Here is a 20,340-nt window from a genome sequence, read left to right as displayed (position 1 = left end):
AAGTGTTTTACTTACAAGTATTATAATTGTAGGTGCAGTTATCTTTGAATCATCCATAAGTTCTTTAACTGTATTGCTCTAAGCTTTCTCAAAACAGTAACATCCTCTATCTTTACTGATTTTATTATGTTTTTGTTTGTTATGACTGAAGAAACTATCTAAACCAGCTCCCTTAGACAACTCCAGAACAGTCGTGTACCATTTAAAAGTAGAGGCAGAGGGCGCCTGGGTGGCTCAGTCGGTTAAGCGTCTGCCTTCAGCTCAGGTCATGATCCCAGGGTCCTGGGATGGAGTCCTGCTTTGGGCTCGTTGCTCAGTGGGGAGCCTGCTTCTCCCTCTCTGGGGGGGAGCTCCAAGAGCTCTTGCTCTCTCTAGCTATCTCCATCACTCTCAAATAAATGAATAAAATCTTTGAAAAAAATAGAGACAGAGAAGTTGGCTCTGCTTCGTGCGGAAGGAGTGCCATTCATCAAGAATTAAGCAAGATGGGCAGCACACTACCTTGCATCTGTGCCATGCTTACAGAAACCCTGCAGCTAGAGTAAGCATTATTATTGTTTTATCAGTGGGGGAAATAAAGTTCATGAAGTTCAGTACCTTGCCTAAGTTCACCCACATAATAAGTGACTAGCCAGCAGTCTGATCTAGATTCTAATCTAGATCATCTGATCCCAGATCCAGGATGTTTTTCCAGATACCACTCACCTTTGTCTTCCACTTCTCTGAATATGCTCTTCAGAGTGTGTAGCTTCAGTACTTTGTCTTTAAAGCATATACATACTTGATTTCAAATGTAGGGAGATACCAAAACTCGGCCTTTTTTTTTAATCTTTCACATTTTTTCCTGTGTCACTGCCCTGCTCTGATGGAGTAAACGCTAGAGAAGGAACAGCAGTACAGATGAGTTTCTCACATTCCACAAAACTTTGCTGTAAAGATCAAAACTAAATTCTTACTCGATCAGATCTCTGCTATTTTGTTTTTAAAACAGCATGTGTTACTCTCTCTTGCCTACTCTAAATTGGGCACAGTTATTCAAAAGGGACTTGATACTTAGCATATATAATTGCAAGTTAAAAGTGCTCTCAAAGTACAAGTTTTCATTAATAAATTAGAGATAGTATTATCTGAAGACAGGGAGCTGTTGGAGAGGTAAAGCTTTACCTATACCCATTTAGGTTTTCATCTGGGATTCTTTTTTTTTTTTTTTTTAAAGATTTTATTTATTCATTTGAGAGAGACAGAGACAGAGAGCACAAGCAGGGGGAGAGGCAGACTCCCGGCTGAGCTGGGAGCCTGACATGGGGCTGGATCCCAGGACCTGGAGATCATGATCTGAGCCACCCAGACGCCCCCAGCTGGGATTCTTTAACCAAAAAAAAAAACAAAACAAAACAGATTAACAAGAAAAACAGAAGCTTATTAATATATGTATCTTTTATTATTATTATATGATTATATAATATAATAATTATAAAATTAACATATTGACATATAAATATAAATGTATGCCTCATTTGAATATGGTAGATACTCAGGAAAATGAGCAACTCTCAAAGATATGGTTTTAGAACTTGGGATTAAATATCATCTTAATAAAGAAAGGGTGGGGAGATGTAGACCTCTTAGAGAAAAGTAAATTATTTTTAGGGAAGATGAATGGGCCCTTAGAAGAATAGATGAGAGGTATGAATCTGTGACAGAGTTTGTCTTGGGGGAATTTATGACAACGGACTTCCTTTTGGAGGATTTATCTTTAGGCAGATAAGGGGAGTTCAGAGAAAGTCTTACTGTGCATTTGTTCTTTTTCAAGTGCCTACAGCTCAGAATAATCAATACACCACAGTGGCATATTTCAGGGTGGCATATCCTGAACTCCTACAGCAGTATTTTGCTTCATGAATTTGCATGTCATCCTTGCTCAGGAGCCATGCTAATCTTCTCTGTATCATTCCAGTTTTAGTGGATGTGCTGCCGAAGCGAGCACCCTACAGAGCTATTTCAGGTGGCATGTTCTGCTGCCCTTCAGAGCTCAGATTCATTTGCCATTATATCCCTAGTGCCAGTGGCTGGCACTGTCTCTGTGTGTCCAGGATATAGTAGATGCTCAGGAAATGTTCATTAACATTCGGTGATTGGATGGATGAAAGGGAGAAATGGGAGAAGGAATGTTAGCTCCTTCATTCATTCTGCAAGTGGAATATTAATGCGTTAGTTGGCTTCCCTTATACATTTTTTACAGCTTCTGACAGCTTCAAAAGTTCTGTCCAGTTGTAAGAACAGGATTGTTGCCCTCGTCCCTCCAAATAAATACCAGTCTGTATCAGGCTATCCTAGAGACTGGGTTATGCTGACCTTCTAAGCTCCTTAAAACTACTACATGAGAGTAATAATACTAATTGACTCTTCTGTTTGCAGTGACTCTTTGCATTCACTATGTTGTCTGATTTTTAAGACAATTGCCTTTACAAAACAAAGTCACGTATTAGAGCTCAGACCCTGTAGCTAGGCTTCGAAATTTCAAATCCTGCTCCGCTACCAAATCACGTATATGATTTGGGAAAATGACTTAACCTTTCCAAGTATTAGTTTTCTCATCTGTAAAACAGGGATAATAATTATACCCTTATAATAAGATCATCGTAGAAATTAAATGAGATAATGTAGGGAAAGTTCTTGGCGTAGGGCCTAGGCTCAGAAAGCCTTCAGGAATTGATTGTCATCTTACTGGTAGTAGCAGTTGTTCTACATCTGCCGTTCGGCACTTTAATTTTCTTCAGAGTAAGGACTGTGTTTTGTTTATCTCTGCATCCCCTCCTAACATAGCACCTGCCATGGGTTAGGTACTCAACAAATAGCTATTGGATTGAATAAAGGCGGCAGATTTTTTTTTTCAATCAGGAAGTTGTTTTCCACATGACTGAACTGAAGCTCAGTTATCCGCAACAGGTTTTGAGCAGCTGCTATCAATCGGCCGAACAGATTTATGCCCTTTGATCGTACGGCAACCTTAGAAAAGGTTCAAATGGTGTCCCAGGATTCAAACCCACATCCTGGAATCCCGAGCCCAGAAGCGTTTGCTTCTCTTACAAAATATACAAGAATTCTTCCTGGGTCAGTTACTAGTATATAAGCATTATAGTATTTGGGAAAGTATGAGTTAGAAAATGAATTGATTATCTAAGTTTTATTTATTTGTTAGCTCTCAAAGAAAGCCCTACATGGAAACATTATACCATTCTCAGTATACTAGCTTTTTGAATTCTAGAGAAAAAAGGACAACAGGTAACTGAATGTGAATATGACAAAACGAAGGAATAAGAAGAAAAGAGTCTGAACAGATATAGAAAAGGTAGGATAAGTGAGTGCTTTACAAATGAAAGCAGATGTATGAAATTACAAGCTGTCAGATCAGCAACGGAAATGAAGATGATAAAGTGGTTCCTTACATAGATTATAATTATTCATTTTGCCCAGTCCTGTCTCCTTTCCCCATAATGTTCCTGGGAAGGGGGAGGAGGTGGGAAGCTGTTGCAAAAAATGGTGCTTCCAACAAAAGAAAGGGAAAAAAAATCTAAGAAGCAAGGACATTTCTGATCACAAACAGTTTATTTTGTGATTTGTGTTGTTTCTGTAGAATCACAATTGTTTTCCTATGGAATATTTTTCAACTGCTTGTTCTGATTAATGAAAAGGATTCAGTTGCAACAACAGGAAGTGGTAACTGTAAAGTTTCTTCACAATCAGTGCCGTGGAGGCAGTCAGTGTGGCTTACAAAACAAGCGTCGTTAATGGGCCCGACTGTGACAGCAGTGGCAGATGGATTGCCAAGAAATGAAGTAGTTTACATAGACCTGCCTGAAAAGATGTGTTTAATAATTGTGCCCATAATTAGGTTGATTTGGGAAAAAAATTAAATGACAGTCTAAGGAACACAGTTAGGCTTGTCTGTGAAGATTTTGACATTTTTCCTCCAAGAAATGCTGCATAGATACTCTCCCTAAATTTCTCATTACCTTTAGAAGAAAATAATTGGAAGAAATTATATTTTTTAAACTCTGAATTATGTAATATTTATATATAAAAGAATAAATGTAACATATGTAACTTATGAAGCATAATAATTAGGGTAGATATTATTTTATGAGAATTTTAAACTGGTTCTTTCCCATTCATAAGATTTTTGTTACTAATTTCTAAGCAGCAAAACTAGAGACATTTAAACACAGACATAAAATGGCAATAAATATGCATGCTTCTAAGAGTTTATTTATATTGCAAACGTACACATCTCTATATCTGAGGCTCTTCTTCCAACACCCCCTGAGGATAAGTGCTAGATATTAGATTGCAGTTAACAGTACAGTGTGCTGCTTCAAAGGCCATTTGGTAGAGATCCCTTCTCCCTGTTTCCTTTTATCAAATTAATTGAGTTATTGGTTTGCTTTCTTTGAATCTGAGTTGTTATTTTTTTACTCTCAAGTAATGCAAACATCTTAAACAGTATTGCTTCTGAATTCTTTTTTTTTCCCCTCTTATTTAGTGATCTCTAGTAACTACCAGACCTGTCTTGGCCTTCTGATGCATTACCCACTAATTGGGGACGTACACTCACTGATTCTCAAGGCTCTGTTCCTTCGAGATCCAAAGGTAAGCTTTCCAAAGAGAATATGTACAATTTTAAGTTGGGTGACAAATTGGTTTCTCAGCCTGACTCCCAAGAATTCCTAATGGAGAATTTGTGTAATGACAGATGAATTGCCTAATGACAGAATTTGCCTAGAGCTGTAGGCAAAACTCACATACCTCACTGGCTAGTAGCTTAGCAGGTAAATTAAGTGGACATTGCCATGAGAACCTGGAACACACATCTCTTGTCCCTCAGAAGGTTGTTCTGCCCTCTTCCTTCCTCATGACTCAAGGAAGTAGTTCAGCAGCTGCTTCTCCTTATAACCACACTTCATTATCATTGGTACCCCTCCCAGGGACCAACTTATCCAGGGAAAGCCTTCGGGGCCATTTGAGGACCAAGACATTAGAGCTGTAAAAAGGACTGGTTCTGTAAAAGTTTATGACACAATGAAATACTAAATCATTTCATGTGAGGAATATATATTTTTTATTTTGTGGGTAAAGAGTAACCTAATAAAATAAAGATTTAGACAGACTTTAATGCTGATTTCTCTATTTGAACTTAAAGCAAGCCACCAAAATTTTCTTTACACTTCAGAGAAAAGTGTGCTCTTTTACAACTAATGTTATATTTCTTGAAAATAAGAACATTTAATGATCTAAAAAAATCTGTGAATCCTTGATGCTTTTGAGCCAAACAAAAATATTGGATGAAGTAGAAGAGAGAGAGCTTCAAACACAAGTATGAGAATGCCAGGCATTGGGTGGTAATCCCAGCCTTTGGCTCCTTGGCAGAATTCCCAACAGTCATGTTGGCAGTTGTCGAACTGTCTTTGAGTCAGTCTGTCTGTGGATCCATTGCCAAGCTCTCTCTGATCGACTTGGGCCTCCAAGTTTAACGTAAATTTTAGTTCTAAAGGATTTCTGCTTTTCTCTCGGCTGTTGACTTCAACATTTGAGTATGACCTCTATTTATCTTTGATAGATTTAAAAGATTTTATTTCCTTGTGCCTATACCCATTTTCTACAAAAATACACAATTTTTTATCATTTCTCCTCTACAGTATTTCATTAAGTATCAGAAATATAATCCATCATTTCTCTCATATAAAGATAGCATATTTTTTTTTTCCTGGTAAGGCTTAGGAGTCTGATTATAAGATTAAAAATCCCACATTTTTACATATTTTGTTTTATAAAAATAACCACAATTATGAAATATCTATAAAAGGAAAAAAGAATGCGGTTACTCGTCAATGAGGTATATGAGTTTTGGTCTGTAAACTTAAGGTAAGCTCTGTCAGCTCAGCATTAGGAATTCTTAGAATCATACAGAGTGTGGAAAAAAGTGTTAAAATAACTATTTGAATTCTCTACCTATATGATTTATTTGGTTTACTGAAGGGAGAAGTGAATGTGTTATCTAAACCTATCGATCTTGGTAATTTTTCCCTGGCTAAATATGGTTGATCTTGCTATGAATCATCCACTCTTCTAGATGTAGGATTCTATATAATAAATCAATCAGTGTTATTAGTAGAATCTATGATTTTAATAGAGTACTTTTTATCTCAGTAAGGTAGTGTACATAATATTAAGTATAATGAAGCCAATTCTATAAGCATTAAAAAATATATTCTCTAAGGATTAAGAGAAAAAAATAGCATAAGTATCTCTAAAAAAAATGTATTCCCCACTTTTACATTTAGGGTCTAACAAAGTAAAAACATGATCAAGATAATGGTCCAAAATATAGGACTTTAAGCTGTTATTTCTTGAGACAGAAAAAATTGATGATGAGGAGGAGGGAATCACGCTTAAAAGGTTGTTGAGAACAAGTTTATAGAATGATGATATCTGTAGGAAAAATAAAGAAAGCTGTATAGTTTAAGGGGCTTTCACATGGCTAACCCAGCAAGGTGATAGGTTTAGCTAAAGAACAAGGAGACTGAATTAGAAATCAGGACACTGGGTCAAATCTTGACTCTGCTAATAACCATCCTTGTGATTTGGGGAAACTCATGCTTGCTGAATCTTGGTCTTCTCTTTTTGGGTTGAATTAAATTGCCTCTAATGACCCGCCCAACCAGAGCTCCTTTGTCCACAAAAAGCTGACTTACAATGATCTAATAAGATCCAGTCCAGTGCTACAAAGTTACAGATGGAACACACACACACACACACACACACACACACACACACACACATACACATACACATACACACAGAGAGCAAGTTTATATATGACATAGAAATCCACATGTGGATGGAGTTTTCAATGTAGTAATGTCATTATAAATTCATATAGGAGGCCATTTATACTAAGGAGGAAGAAAAAAGGGGAAGATGATGCTAGTACCCTGCCTGTATCCTCTAAAATCCAAACATCAGAGTGCTTAATTTTTTTCTATTTATTATTAACAATGAAACACTTAAAATACTTGAATCATTCCCAATTCAAGTAGATCAAAGTAAGTATATAAACACACGAGTCTCTGTGAAGCAAACTAGTAGAAGGATGAGATTTGAGGCATGAAAGTACATTTTCACATAGCCCAGTACCTTGTGACAGTAGTGTTGAGTGCTGCTGACAGACTCAATAAAATAAAAATAAACAAGGAACTCTGAGCCCTCCAAGTTCATTGCCAGCTTCAGAAAAGCACTTTGTCCTACCACTTTCCATAAATCCCAGTGGAGATTGCTCAGTTGAGAATAGACTCTGCAAGTAGAGCATGAGACACTGGGCTTTAATTGTTTTATATCAGATGTAGGCTTTACTGTGAAAAGATTTCTCATTTGAACAGACTGAAATAATGGGGCTGTGAAATGTAATAATAGGATCGTCCTCCTTCATAGTTTCTAAGCACTTTGATATGCTTAATTTGGTCTTTACAACAAGCTATGAGGTAGGCAAAGCAGGTTATCTTTCTTCATTCTTTTTCAGTGTAGTAGATTAAGGTTATGTGGCTTTCCGAAGGCCAAAAACTTACAAGCTTCCAAGCTAGCTAGAATGGCTCCATGACCCTTACCTGTATCCATCCCCTCCTAAGATTCCCAGCATACCTTCTACTTCCTTCAGGAAGCCATTCCCAGGCCCAGATAGAACATGTTTTCCCCTTTGAGTCCCCATAAGGACTTCGTATTTTAGCTATTTGCTTATTTATTGCATCCATTATTCTGTATTGATCCTGCTCATTTATTAGCGTTTAGCTTTGTGTTCTGCAGCAGTTGGTATTAAGAAAATAATGGTAGAATTGAATTCTGACGCAGTTGCTAAGCCTCTTCCCATACACCATACTGACTCTAATCTAGGTGGATCTCACTCACCTCGCATATTTCTGGAACCCGTACCTACATTCCATGGAAGCCATTGCCAATTGTATATTTGTCAGCTGCCATTTTTATCAGTATGGTTAATGAACCCTACAACTTGAACTTAAAGGGCATCTAGTTCCTTAATTTACTATGTGTCAGAATTGTTTGAAAACCTATTACCACCTTGAAGTATTATGGAACAAAAAAGACATAACAAAGAATCTAGTTAATATACCTGACTGTGACTGTCAGAATTTCAGAACTGCAAGGAACCTAGAGATCTAATCCAGCTTCTGCTTCTGTAGATGAACAAACTAAGGATCAAGGTGAAGTTAGAGACTTATTTAATACAGCTTGTCAATGGCAGAGCCAGCAATTGAACCCAAGTCTTCCAACCACCTTTCCACACAGGAACTATAGTTTTAAAAATAGTAGAATCCTATTTACTAGTATCTGTCATAAAAATTATTCAATTTGTAATAGACATTTAATTTGCATCTGTAATAAATAAAGCTGCCATGTATATAAGTGAAGTGGACCTAGAACTATTTGAAATTCTCTTAAATGTATGCTATGTAAAGAGACCAAATGTCAAATATCTGTTTGTAGCATCCTATAGTCAGTTCATCGTAAATACGGTTTCTATACTTAGTTCCTCAGACCATGTTCCTAATTCTCATTTTCTTGTCTTTATCATATTAGAACCACTGAGCAGATTTCCAAAAACAATCCACTAAATGAAGTAGAGGGATAGAAGGAGGACGGTCGGAAAAATATGAAGTGATTAAAAAACATTGTTCTAACTAGTTGTTCAAATTCAAAAAAAAAAATTTAAAAACCCAATTAGAAACAAAAGTCATAGAAAATGTGAACATATTGTGTTCCTTAAATAACCAGATGTTCTCTCCTTCCTGAAGGCAGTAAGGGCTAGGAATAAAAGGTTTAAAACTATTGTTTTAAGTTAACTGTGAATTTTGCAAATCTGTTTTTACCCTTTAGCAAATAAAATTCTAATACAGAAACATAAGCAAAGTAATTTTCATTTTTCGGTGTTCTCTTATTTGTGTTGTGTGTTGAAGTGTTAACCTTATCACAAAGACTTATTACAAATGAAATACAGTACATGGATTAACATTTTAGATTATGCAGTAAGCATTTGACAGCTACTGTTTGTTTTGAAGACTAGAATATTCTCCAAAAAATATTTCTAGTAAGTTTGCAAGCAACCCTTTTAGCAGTGACTGCTATTGTTTATGGAAGAAAATTGCTAGAAATAAGACAATTTAATTTCATAGTCATTCTTATACACAGAAACACACTATAAAAAATATAGTGTACAATGTTCTTATGCTTGGCCAGTTCTGTTTTGGCTTTTATTTGGAGTTATATTAAATTTGCCTTTTTAAATTATAAAAAGTCTAAAGATTCAGTTTTCAGATTTTATGCAGGTAATAGATTTTTACTCTTCTAATTCCAAAAAACCCCACTGTAGGTGTTACTTTTTAAAAATATCAAATGGCTTTGGTAAAATGTATCAAAATTGAAAAATGGTGAATGGATCCAAGCCTACTACCAGTCAAGTGACAATGCTGGAAAATGTGTATCACAGTAATGGTATTGTAATTTTTTCCCCTCTGAGTAGTAAAGAACTTAAAAACCACATATATTAACTCTTTGAGGAGGATGCACAGCATCCATTTATTTACTTTTCATGATGTTCCCATCAGAGGTTCTGTTTAGATTTTCCAGTATTAGTTTTTAATCGGATTTTCTCTTGTAGAAAGAATGCTACTTCTGTTTTCTTCATCCTTTTTTTATTCCCTAAAAAACTGGAGCATTTCTCTGAAACCTGCCATTCTTTGAGAATCATTTTTTTGTTTTGTTTTGTTTTCTCTGTTAATGTCCCCCTCCCCGCCAAATATTTTTTTCTTTGTATCTGAGCTATGTAACTATATGTCATTCTTTTTTTATCGTTAGATTACAGCCAGTTGGATGTTTATTATCGTTAATATTTAGGTATTAGTGATTAATCAGGTATAGACTTTTTTGACATAGAGCAGCATTGAAAAAACCTTAAGTTTTGCTTCTGAAGTAAATGGTGACTATCAAAAATCTGCAAAGAAGTAATCTGAAAATCTTTACTAAACCAGTATTTGAAATTTGTTCTTACTGTAGGCATTTTATAAAGTAGAATTGTGTTTCTCAAAACTTGTTAAGGGTTTACTGGGGACTTCAAATAATTTTGAATTTGTTTTATAAAAATATTTTTAATTTATTTATTTATTCAACAAACCAGTCTTTATTGTATACTATCTAGAATTCAGTAGGCATTGTTTAGATCCTGGTGATATATATGTAGAAAAAGATGTGGCCTTTATCATAATATACAAGTAAACAAAAAAGTATTCAATTTATCATGTGTTATAAAGGATACAAATAGGGTATCATAAAAACAAGAAGAAGAGGAAGAATCTGGGCTGAGTGAAGACCTAATTTATGTAGGTTGGTCAAAAGGCCCTCTCTCTGGAGGAGATACCATGTTAGGTGAGAACTAATGGAGGAGAAGGTGTCAGCCAGACAGAGAACAGGGAGAAAAGCTTCCAGACAGGGAAACAGCAAACATTCCAAGTAAAAAAGTGCCAAGACTGTTGATGGAACTGAAAGAAGACCTACAGTATGACTAGAGCGGGGAGCTTGGGGGAACCTGCCTGACACAATGGACGAACCAGGGAAGGCTGGTTTTGTGGTGATTGAGATGATTGAGACATGCTCTCATTACAGACTACTCTTACTCTCAGCCAAGAGTTCTAAGAACTCTTCTTAAATGAGTTCCTCACTTGGTAGAGCACACTCACTTATTCAGATATCTAGGCTGTCACATGGATCTGACCAGTAGGCCATTGCATGAGTTAGGAAGATTGGCCCGCCCCTGAACATATATTACGTCTATCTTTTAAAATACTGTCTTGGCTTCCTTCCGTACACGACCAATCTCAGTCAGTGTTGCTTTCATTATATCAATTTTCTGCGTCACTGTGTAGTGACAAGGGAACTAGACCAGTCTTTCTCACCTACCAAAATGAGTGCTTTGCTAGGTGCTCTGCTAGGTCAGGGATTAGAGCTCCAACAGCACTAGCCCAGGGGCAGCCACGCGAAGGAAGCACAGGATTCAGGTTCCACTCATGTCACAGCTTGCTCTGTATTGGGCAACTCACTCCTTTCCTTGAACTGTAGAGTGAAGAGGCTAGACCACATAATCCCAGTAAACCCTTCTGGACCTATTTTAGCAAGATACACTTTTAATTGCCTACCGTGGGCAGAGCATGAGAACTGGTCCGTGGGACTAGGACATGGTCCTTATAGATGTAAAGAACTAATCGTCACGGGCCGTAACTTGAGTGAGAGTATTGCACGAAGGACAGCTAATTTGGACTCTGAGAGTCAGAAAGACTTCCACTTGGAAGAGGCATTCCAACTGGGCTTTGAAGAATTTTCTTGGGAGATGTTGCCCTGTCTTAAGAAAACAGCATAAGCAAAGCCCCTGAGAATTGCTGAAGCAAGTGGCCACGCTGGCCCTTGCAGTTCTCCCTCCAGACTCACTCAGTGACCCCCTCCGGCACCTAGAGAATGACACTGTCCCCTCTCAGTACCTCATGTATTAGCAGACACTCATTTTTAAAAGCCTGTCAGATGTGTCTTAATGCGATAGTATTTTATTTGGCATTAATTTATATGGTATTCCAATTTGTGTGTTATTATTCCGCATAAACAAATGTTGTGTGTTTAAGTGAAAAGTCAATGTAAAGCAGATTTCATCCCAATGATTTTTACTAGATTTATTGGCTATAAATAATGGCTCATAGTACAATATTTGCTCAAAATAGGCATGTCTTTGTTTAAATCTTGGAAGTCACTCTTGGAAAGCTTAGTGATTTTTCTTTTGGGTGGCCAAAGGGAGCTGTGAAACTTTGTGGCAAAGATTGCTCTGCATGTTTTAGATGAAAGGGTTTCTTCTCTGAAACAACCAATTGCAGTGGTGATTTATTTTTCCTCAAATAACTAAAGAAGAGACTAGGATGCATGGTTAATTCTGTTCTGATTAACAATAAATAAAACAAAATCTACAAACCATTCCCCTGCCTTTTATTTGATATCTTATAAGTAAGGGAAATCTAGGTTTTTAGGGGGGAAATATTTGTTTTAAATAGATTACTTAAGATTTTAAGGCTATTAATCCTATGCCTGTGTGTTTAGAGAGGCACTAGGAGGCCCCAAATGTAAAAGTGTTAAGGTATTACAACACGTTACAGCGGTATGTTTTTGATACGTCCCTGAGGTCAAGGAATGAAGTGTCAGCTCTGCTTCACTGCTCACTTGCCGTTTTACCCCCAGAGAAATCATTTAACCTTTTGCTGCCTTAGATTCAGGTTCATTAATTGTTTTTTAAAAAGGGATTGGTAACTGGTGAGGCTTTAATTAGCCTATAATCTCTAAAAGTCATTTGCAGCTCTAAATGCTGTGAGAATCTAGCCAATCACTTATTCTCCTTACTGTAGATGAAGTAGCTTATTTAAAAAGAAAAGGCACTACTTGGAGTTGTTTCTATGTTGTCTTACTGTTACAATTTCAAGAAATTGAAAGTTACAGATCCCAGAGTATGACAAAAAGATTATAAACTTAAAACTGGCAAAATAGGAAAAAAAACTAATTCTTTTTAATATAAGTAGTTGTGGCCACAACAGATATTTTATTTGCCCCTTAAATATATTAGCTCAGTAAATATTGTATTGCTAATTTAAAATATTAAATATACCATTTTATAGGAATAAAAGTCAATGCATTCAAGTAGTAAACTGCATAACCATAATCAATTAAGTTTGTCTTATTTAAATACTTTAGACAAGAAGTTATATCTGTTCCAAAAACAAAAATAAAATCACAAAAGATTTTATCACAAAGGATTTTTAAGTATATGTCATGATTTGTGTGATTACTACACGGGGAAATGTCAGGTAGGTCTGCGAATATTTGCAAGTGGTGGTTTGCTCAAACCAGCCTAGCGCTGCCAGCACTCCAGGCCCCGGCCAGTTCGGCTCTGTGTAGGGGGGTTCACTCTAGCATTTGATGTATGAGCAAGGTCCTCGGATGCTGTTCATGACATTTTCCAAGTAGCTTCATATGATTTCGAGGAGCTCTTTATTTACTTGGTTGATTTTCCTGGTTTCAGGAGGAACTTTATCGTTTCATCTCTCCACATTGTTTCTTTCTCCAACATGTATATTTATTCATTTAGCCAACATTTACTGAGCTCCTGCCATGTACCAGTAGCATCTAAAATGTCTCGGAAGTCCTGACTGAATCATGTAAAGAAGGATGAACAGGATTTGTGGCAAGTGAAAGGGATAGCCACTTGGTTGATGCTCTCTTGGCTAAGGTGCTGTCTTCTCAGTGGGAGCACCGTGCAGTTGCCCTGTCCCCCACGGCCCCCTACACCAGCGCTCCTGATCCCCTTAGCCTGCTGTATTCTCCTTTCCATGGCAATGATCACCTTCTATCAGGGTAGATCATTTATATATTATGTTATTTTTTATTTTCTGTCTTCCCCTGATGATGTATCAACGCCATGACAGAAGTGTGTTTGGTCTGTTTTATATTCTGTTACCCAAGTACCTACAATAATGGGTGGATGAGTGAGTGAATGAACGCATGTTGACTAATAACTCCCAACCAGACCCTCGAGCTCTCTGCCAGAGGAGAAATCATGCTGTTCGTTTCACTTCAGTTCAGCAACTGTTTATCGCTTCCTGTGCCGGGTCCTGGGGATATAATGAATTAGGGGGACACGGTCCCCTCAGCACAAGGATTGCAGTCTAATGCAGTGGATCTTAAACTGTGGTGTGACAAAGAAGCACCTGCGGGATCTTGTTATAAATACAGACTCCCAGACATTCTAGTGTAAATAGCTCTGTAATAGGACCCAGAAATCTGCATTTGTAACTGTTCTGAAACTGGTCAGCTGTGGACAACACTTTAAGAAACAGACACTAGATTGAGAGAAAAGTTATGACACAAACTGAAAACCAAACATCTAAAAACAGAAGCCTGGCTCTAAACCAGTGGTTTCAAAAGTGCAGTACGTGCATATGCCGTGACTACACAGAGATCAACCAGTGGAGCATAGGAAGAAACTATGGAACTTCTATTCATAGTCACTTTTCTAAAAAAAAAAAAAAAAGAAAGAAAGAAAAAGAAAAGCTGAGCTTTACTTCTTAGTGCACAAATTCATACTGGTGTCTTCACAAGGCGCATGTGTCAGCCAGTCACGTATCACCTACGAGGTATCGTAAAGGAAGACGAGACTTTTCTACACAAAGGCAATGACAGTGGCCTCCTTCCTTCTCTCTTTGCTTTCACCACCTTGTGCCTTATTGCCATTTCCATATGCCCAGTTAAGTGGATTTATGGGCTGTGTTATCTTAAATGATGGCATATTTACAATACCAAAGAGATGTCAGGGACCATGGACATCTATTGCAGGTTCACTAGATATCTTTTGCTAACATACTTAAAAGATTTCTTTTTGAAAAAAAAAATATATATACTTCAAATTTGCTTACCTCTGTTGTGATGAGTAGCTGTTAGTAATATGTTACCGTGCAAATATTTAAAAAAAAAAATTTGTCTCTTCAAATTAAGATTCTCATTTTAATAATGAGAGAAAATAGGAGCTTTTTCAAAGAAATTCATGCTATGGAAAGAACATTTTAAGTTTGAATATTTGGAAACGTTTCATCCATTTGCAGTGTTCTTGCCAAAAACAATTTAAGTGTATAATTTATTTAAAACTTTCTAGGTACACTAAAAAGTTATGGGAACAGAATTTTCTAACTTGGTTATTCGTATCCCAAATGAAGCGGTAAAGTCAAGTTTGAATCTGTTTTTTAAAATACAGAAACGTAATATCCTCCAGTTAAATTTTTAGAGCTATATAATGGTTAATTTTATGTCATCTTGACTGGACTAAGGAAACCCAGAAAGCTGGTAAAACATTATTTCTGAGTGTGTCTGTGATGGTATTTCCAGAACAGGTTAGCATTTGAATCAGTAGACTAAGTAAAGATTTCCCCTCACCAGTGTAGACAGGTATCATCCAGTCGCCTGAGAGCCCAAAAGGAGCTAAAAGGTGGAGGAAGGGCAAACTTTGGAGCTGGGATGTCCATCTTCCCTCCTGCCCTAGGACATCTGATTCTTCTGGTTCTTGGGCCTTGAGATTCCAGAACTTACCATCATGTCACCCCAGTCTTTCCCCGACCTCCCCCCAACTCGTCCACCTACACTTCCCTCTTTCCACACCCCAGTTCTCAGAGCTTGGAACTTGGACCGAATTACACCACTGGCTTTCTTGGTTCTCCAGCTTACAGTTGGCAGATTTTAGCGTATCTCAGCCTCAGTACTATCACATGAGCCACTTCCCATAATAAATCTCTTCTTATATATCCATATATATCTTATTGGTTCTGTTTCTCTGGAGATCCTCAATGCAAGCTGATTAATATGAAGGAAAATAGAAATTGTATTAGTTTAACAAAAACGAAAATCTTGGCATAATTGGTAGATTGCACAATGAATGCCATACTTTAGCAAGGGAAGCAAATAATATCCTTCCTCCATTCAGACCTTACTCCTTGTAAGGTAGCTTTTTCTGGAGTGTCATTGACAAAAACTGACTCTCACAAAGCATTTAACCAAGATTTTCAAAAAGTAAAGAAGCATGTTCAGTCACATCAATACATGATAAACATATATTTTTAGGAAGAGCAAAAATTATCATTATAAGTAAACTATTATGAAAATTAATTTATAATTTATTTCATCTCTATCTCATTTAAAAATTCTGGTGTACATATATTTTCTCATGTACATAAAAGATTAGTACAAATGGTACATGCATATGACTTGGAAATAAATAAATATGCACATTGAGGGTACAAACACACACACACCCCGTTTTAACTAGTATAGGAATAGTGAAAGTTGAGGGATCCCTGCTCTAGACCAGTAGCTCCTGAAAACTGATCCAGTTGATTCTAATGCTTAGCTAGGCTGAGAATCTTAAGGCTGCCTCCCAGTGCACACACAGTTCTGGAGTCCCCATAGACACACACATTAGCAGAGACAGCTTGGAAAGACACAGGCCTTACCCTTATCCGTGTGAGTGAGAGAGTTCTCCTGAACTCCTCTAATTAAACTGATAATTTAATATCTTCTAGACCATTGACTTTCACTGAGAAGTATACCTATTCCATCCTAGTCTTCTTGTTGTGTTCTTATCATTTGGACTCATCATGCACTTTTTGTAGATGGTGTAGATTACTACTAATTACAAAGTAGGGCCTTTAAAACATTCAGTTATAAGAACATGATGCATTTTGCAATTTCTTTAGAGGTAGTTGAGACTCTAGAGATTGATCACATAATTACCTTCATTTCCTGTTGAGGCCTTGACGAGGGTGAGGTGAAATACCCCAAATCATCCAGAATTCAGTGGCATAGCCAAGGCCAGTCCCCAGGCTCCATTCCCAATCTGGAGCCACCTAACATCCTCGTCCTTGGCCTCGCTCTCCCTGCAGACTCCTGGGACAGAACTTTCTCAGTACCTCTACACTCACCATCCCCCCGCCACTTCCTCTGTGGCCACGAGGAAAATTGCTTTTCTATAATGAAACTGATCTTTGAGTTCTTTCCTTAACCATGCGACTATAATGGCTACCACTTGGATGGAAGACAATAAGACAAAAAAATAATAAAATAAAAAATAAAAGTAAACCAGTCGAGAGAGCCAGTTCAAAGGGTTAAGAATGACAATGTGAAATGCAGAAGGGAGAGAGAGAGAGAGGAGAGCAAGCACATATATGAGAATACGAATAAATAAGAATTAAACAGCTAAAAAGAAAGTCATCTTGGACGACTTTTCTACTTGAGAATAAATGTGTGCATACTACAATGATCATTCAGTTTAATTGTTACAGTGTATTAAGGTTGATCAGCTGCTGTAACCCCTATGTTTGCGTGGCTTCCCACAGTAGATGTTTAAGTTTCACCCAAGTGGCAATCCATTATAAGTCAGGGGTGGGAGTGTCTCATAGGCACACAACTCTTTGGGCTTCTGCTAGCCCTGCTGTTTTCAACTTTGACCTTCCACGGTCACCCAGTACATTGACATCCCCAACAGGATGAGAAAAATAGCAAGGAGGACAGTCCTTGGGAGTTTTTAAAGCAAGGCCCGCAGGTGGCATGCATCACTTTCACCACATTCTACTGGCTGGAACTCAACCTTTGGCTATCTCTAACCACATACGACTTTGGAAAATGTAATTGAGCCACGTGCCCAAGAAGAGGAGGAAGCAGGTAATCCGCCAGTGGCTCTCTAAAATGGGAATGCTTCTGGTCGCTTTACCTCTTCTGCTGTTCGAAAGGGCCCCCTCGAAGGGAAAAGCTAAAATCTTAATGGGAAGCTTGTGATCTTAAATCTCACAATCTGAGAAATCTGATTTTGTTAGCACTTTCCAAAAAACCCCCAGGCCATCTCTCAGAGACATACTCCCAAAACTGAGCTCAAAAGGCTGCTGTGTGGAGCCAGTATGTCCCTTTCTCTATCTACAGTGATAGAATATCCTTAAGACTGACATCCTCATGCCCCATGTCCACCCCATTCACTTCCTGGTGGCAGACTTAGAGGGATGCCATGTCATTATCCGATTACTTACAGTGAGGGGGAAGAAAAGAACAAGTTATTGAACTATATATGACCGGCATACTGTAGACCTACATGGAAAATGCAATTAGAATCAGAGCTCCTTGGAGGGCTTGGTGTCAGATGGATGCAGATGGGAAGGCATATTTAGTGAAACCAGGCTGTGAGAGCCTAGCATACCTACTCCACAGTAAGGATAGTCTTCCTGTGGTCCTAGAAAGCTCATGGCCCATTAACCACTAACTCAGGCTCTCTCTGCCACTGACTCTGCCCATATGTGCCTCTGACTACTTTTCTCTGCTTCCTTGGCAGGCCCTTTTTGACTGACATCTTTTTGCTTTTGATATATATATTAAACATGTAAACATGTAAGGGATATAGTCAGACCTTGTTAACCTGAAAACCACCTGGTCTTTTTTTTTTTTTTTTTTAATATTTAATTTATTTATTTGACAGAGAGAATGAGATAGAGAGAGACAGCATGAGACGGGGGAGGGTCAGAGGGAGAAGCAGACTCCCTGCCGAGCAGGGAGCCCGATGCGGGACTCGATCCCAGGACTCCAGGATCATGACCCGAGCCGAAGGCAGTCGCTCAACCAACTGAGCCACCCAGGCGCCCTCACCTGGTCTTTTGAGGAAGGCTTTGCATACCTCTGTTCAGAGGTACTTTGTGTTAATTTTACCATTTGACCTTCCCATAGTTGTTGGGTGCACCTCAGATTAGTTATTCCTAATCATTAATAAACTTGATTTCTGGAGAGGAAAATTGGAAATATGTGTCTCTTCACCCACCATTTCAGGGATATTGACACTAACATCTTTTTACTCCATGGTTGCTTCAATAAATCAGGAGTTAGGCTCCAGGTTTTTCTCTACACACTGTCATTCTTAGCTTTTTGACAGCCCCTTCAAGTTTATCCTCTGTAGTGTTTACTGAAAACGTGTTGAAGAGATATGAATTGATGAAGTTGAGAGCTATAAGATGTTTCACAAAATTGTCAGCCATAGGTCTGACCATCATCACGTTATAAGTTGGGGTTGTTAGTGATTTGATTCTGGCCTTTTCTTATAGTTCCTATTGTAGTACAAGTGCCTTATTCATCACTTCCCTCTTTCTTCCTATAACAATACCAATAAAAATGGAGAGTATTTCAAATTATTTCACTTAAAGTAAATGTTGTATGGTGCTTACCTGGCTTGAGCTATCATTGGGGAATAGCACCAAATAGGAAAATTTGAAGAAGGCAGAAAAATGACAGGAATGGTTGGAGTTGTTTTCATAAACCCAGGAAAGAGATAAACCCTTTAGCCTCATCTTTCCAGCTAGTATCTGAAGAAATCCCACCAGATTTTCTCATAAGGGTTATCATTGAATGTATCTATTTTATATTCCACTTACAAGAGGACCTGCTGATGAGAATGTCAGTTATTAATTTGAGATCAACTACTTAATTTACTTAATTGATAACATCTTATTTAAGCTCTCTTTTTGAACTTTCTTTCATTTGAGTTCTAAGACTAACCAACTATGTAGGAAACAGCACTGAACAAAAACTAAATTTCAGAATATATTTAGAACTTGCTCAGAAGAAATTGACCTCTGATTAAACAAGGGAGAAGAGATTTCATTATCACAGAGGAAATACAGTTTGGTGTCCTGGATGATTTAATGTGTGTGTATGAATATTTTTATTAAAATTATTGTCATTTTCTACCAACCATTCCTTTTGGTGTAAGAAAGCAAACAATGCAATATAGATAGTATGAGCATTCTGTTTCTTTCTCCTGTTTTCTCTCCTTCCTTTCTTTTTTTTAAAAATAAGATTTAATTGTGAGCTTCTTGAAAACAAAATGTAGAGGATAACTTGAAGGAACATTTGAGAGAGTATCAACAAGACTTAGTGAATAATTAGCTATGGGTGGTGAGCAATTCATTGTATTTCCCAGGTATCCAGCTATTGATTGAGTTGGTGGGAAAATGTATGGATGAGCAAGTTTGCAAGAGTAGCCAAGTATAAGAAGGTTGGATAATGAGTTGATTTTGAGTAGGTTGTGGGATATCCAGGTAGAAGTGTCCAGAAGGCCACTGGGGAGAATGTGTGTCTAGTGTTCAAAGGAGAGCTTTGAACCAGAGATAGAGATTTAGAAATCATGGAATATGGACATTAATTGTAGTTGAGGTATTATAGGTCATCTCAAGGAATGATATGTTGGGGAGATGAGAAGAGAACTGGGACGGGAATCATAGGACATAGCAGTAGGGGCAAGAGGAAGGAGCATATGGAGAAAATTCAGAATGTGGGAAAACCATGAGAAGAGAGAATTACAATGACTTGATAGATAATCCCAAGAACATGGAAATGGTTAGTGACAAATGTTGTAAAGGGATCAACTAAAATTAAAAACGAATAATGCTGTTGAAAAGGGAGAAGTAGAGAGAATGTGGAACCCACGGTTGAAAATAAATTTGTAACATAGTGCTGTTGATAACCAAGGGATAATTATTATCAAATGCATAGACAGTGTAGCATTTGTCAACCAGAACCTTACTAAAGTAGTAAGTCCAGGTTTTCATTCTTAATTTTGAGATGTGAGACATTGTGAAATATTATTTGAAAATATATAAAATGATTATTTAG

The 20,340-nt window shown here is 37.5% G+C and overlaps 1 protein-coding gene and 1 non-coding gene across 6 annotated transcripts in view; one reads left to right on the top strand and one right to left on the bottom strand.

The window, feature by feature from the left end:
• Positions 1-20,340, top strand: part of TBC1D5 (TBC1 domain family member 5) — a 581,354-nt gene that overhangs the window by 452,343 nt on the left and 108,671 nt on the right. For all 5 annotated transcript variants that reach the window (XM_025882739.2, XM_025882764.2, XM_025882715.2 and 2 more), the window contains one exon: positions 4,544-4,650. In XM_025882739.2, the coding sequence (XP_025738524.1) occupies positions 4,544-4,650 (107 nt within the window). The remainder of the gene's footprint in view (positions 1-4,543; positions 4,651-20,340) is intronic.
• LOC112834360 (U6 spliceosomal RNA) lies at positions 1,881-1,987 on the bottom strand. Its single transcript, XR_003210867.1, has one exon. It is a non-coding gene; the product is annotated as a U6 spliceosomal RNA (small nuclear RNA).

This window comes from Callorhinus ursinus, unplaced genomic scaffold (genome assembly GCF_003265705.2).
Source record: "Callorhinus ursinus isolate GAN/ISIS: 27379988/994484 unplaced genomic scaffold, GSC_fseal_2.0 scaffold1, whole genome shotgun sequence".
Classification (NCBI taxonomy): domain Eukaryota; kingdom Metazoa; phylum Chordata; class Mammalia; order Carnivora; family Otariidae; genus Callorhinus; species Callorhinus ursinus.
Note: the sequence above shows the minus strand (reverse complement) of the source record. Positions and strands in the feature narration are given on the sequence as shown.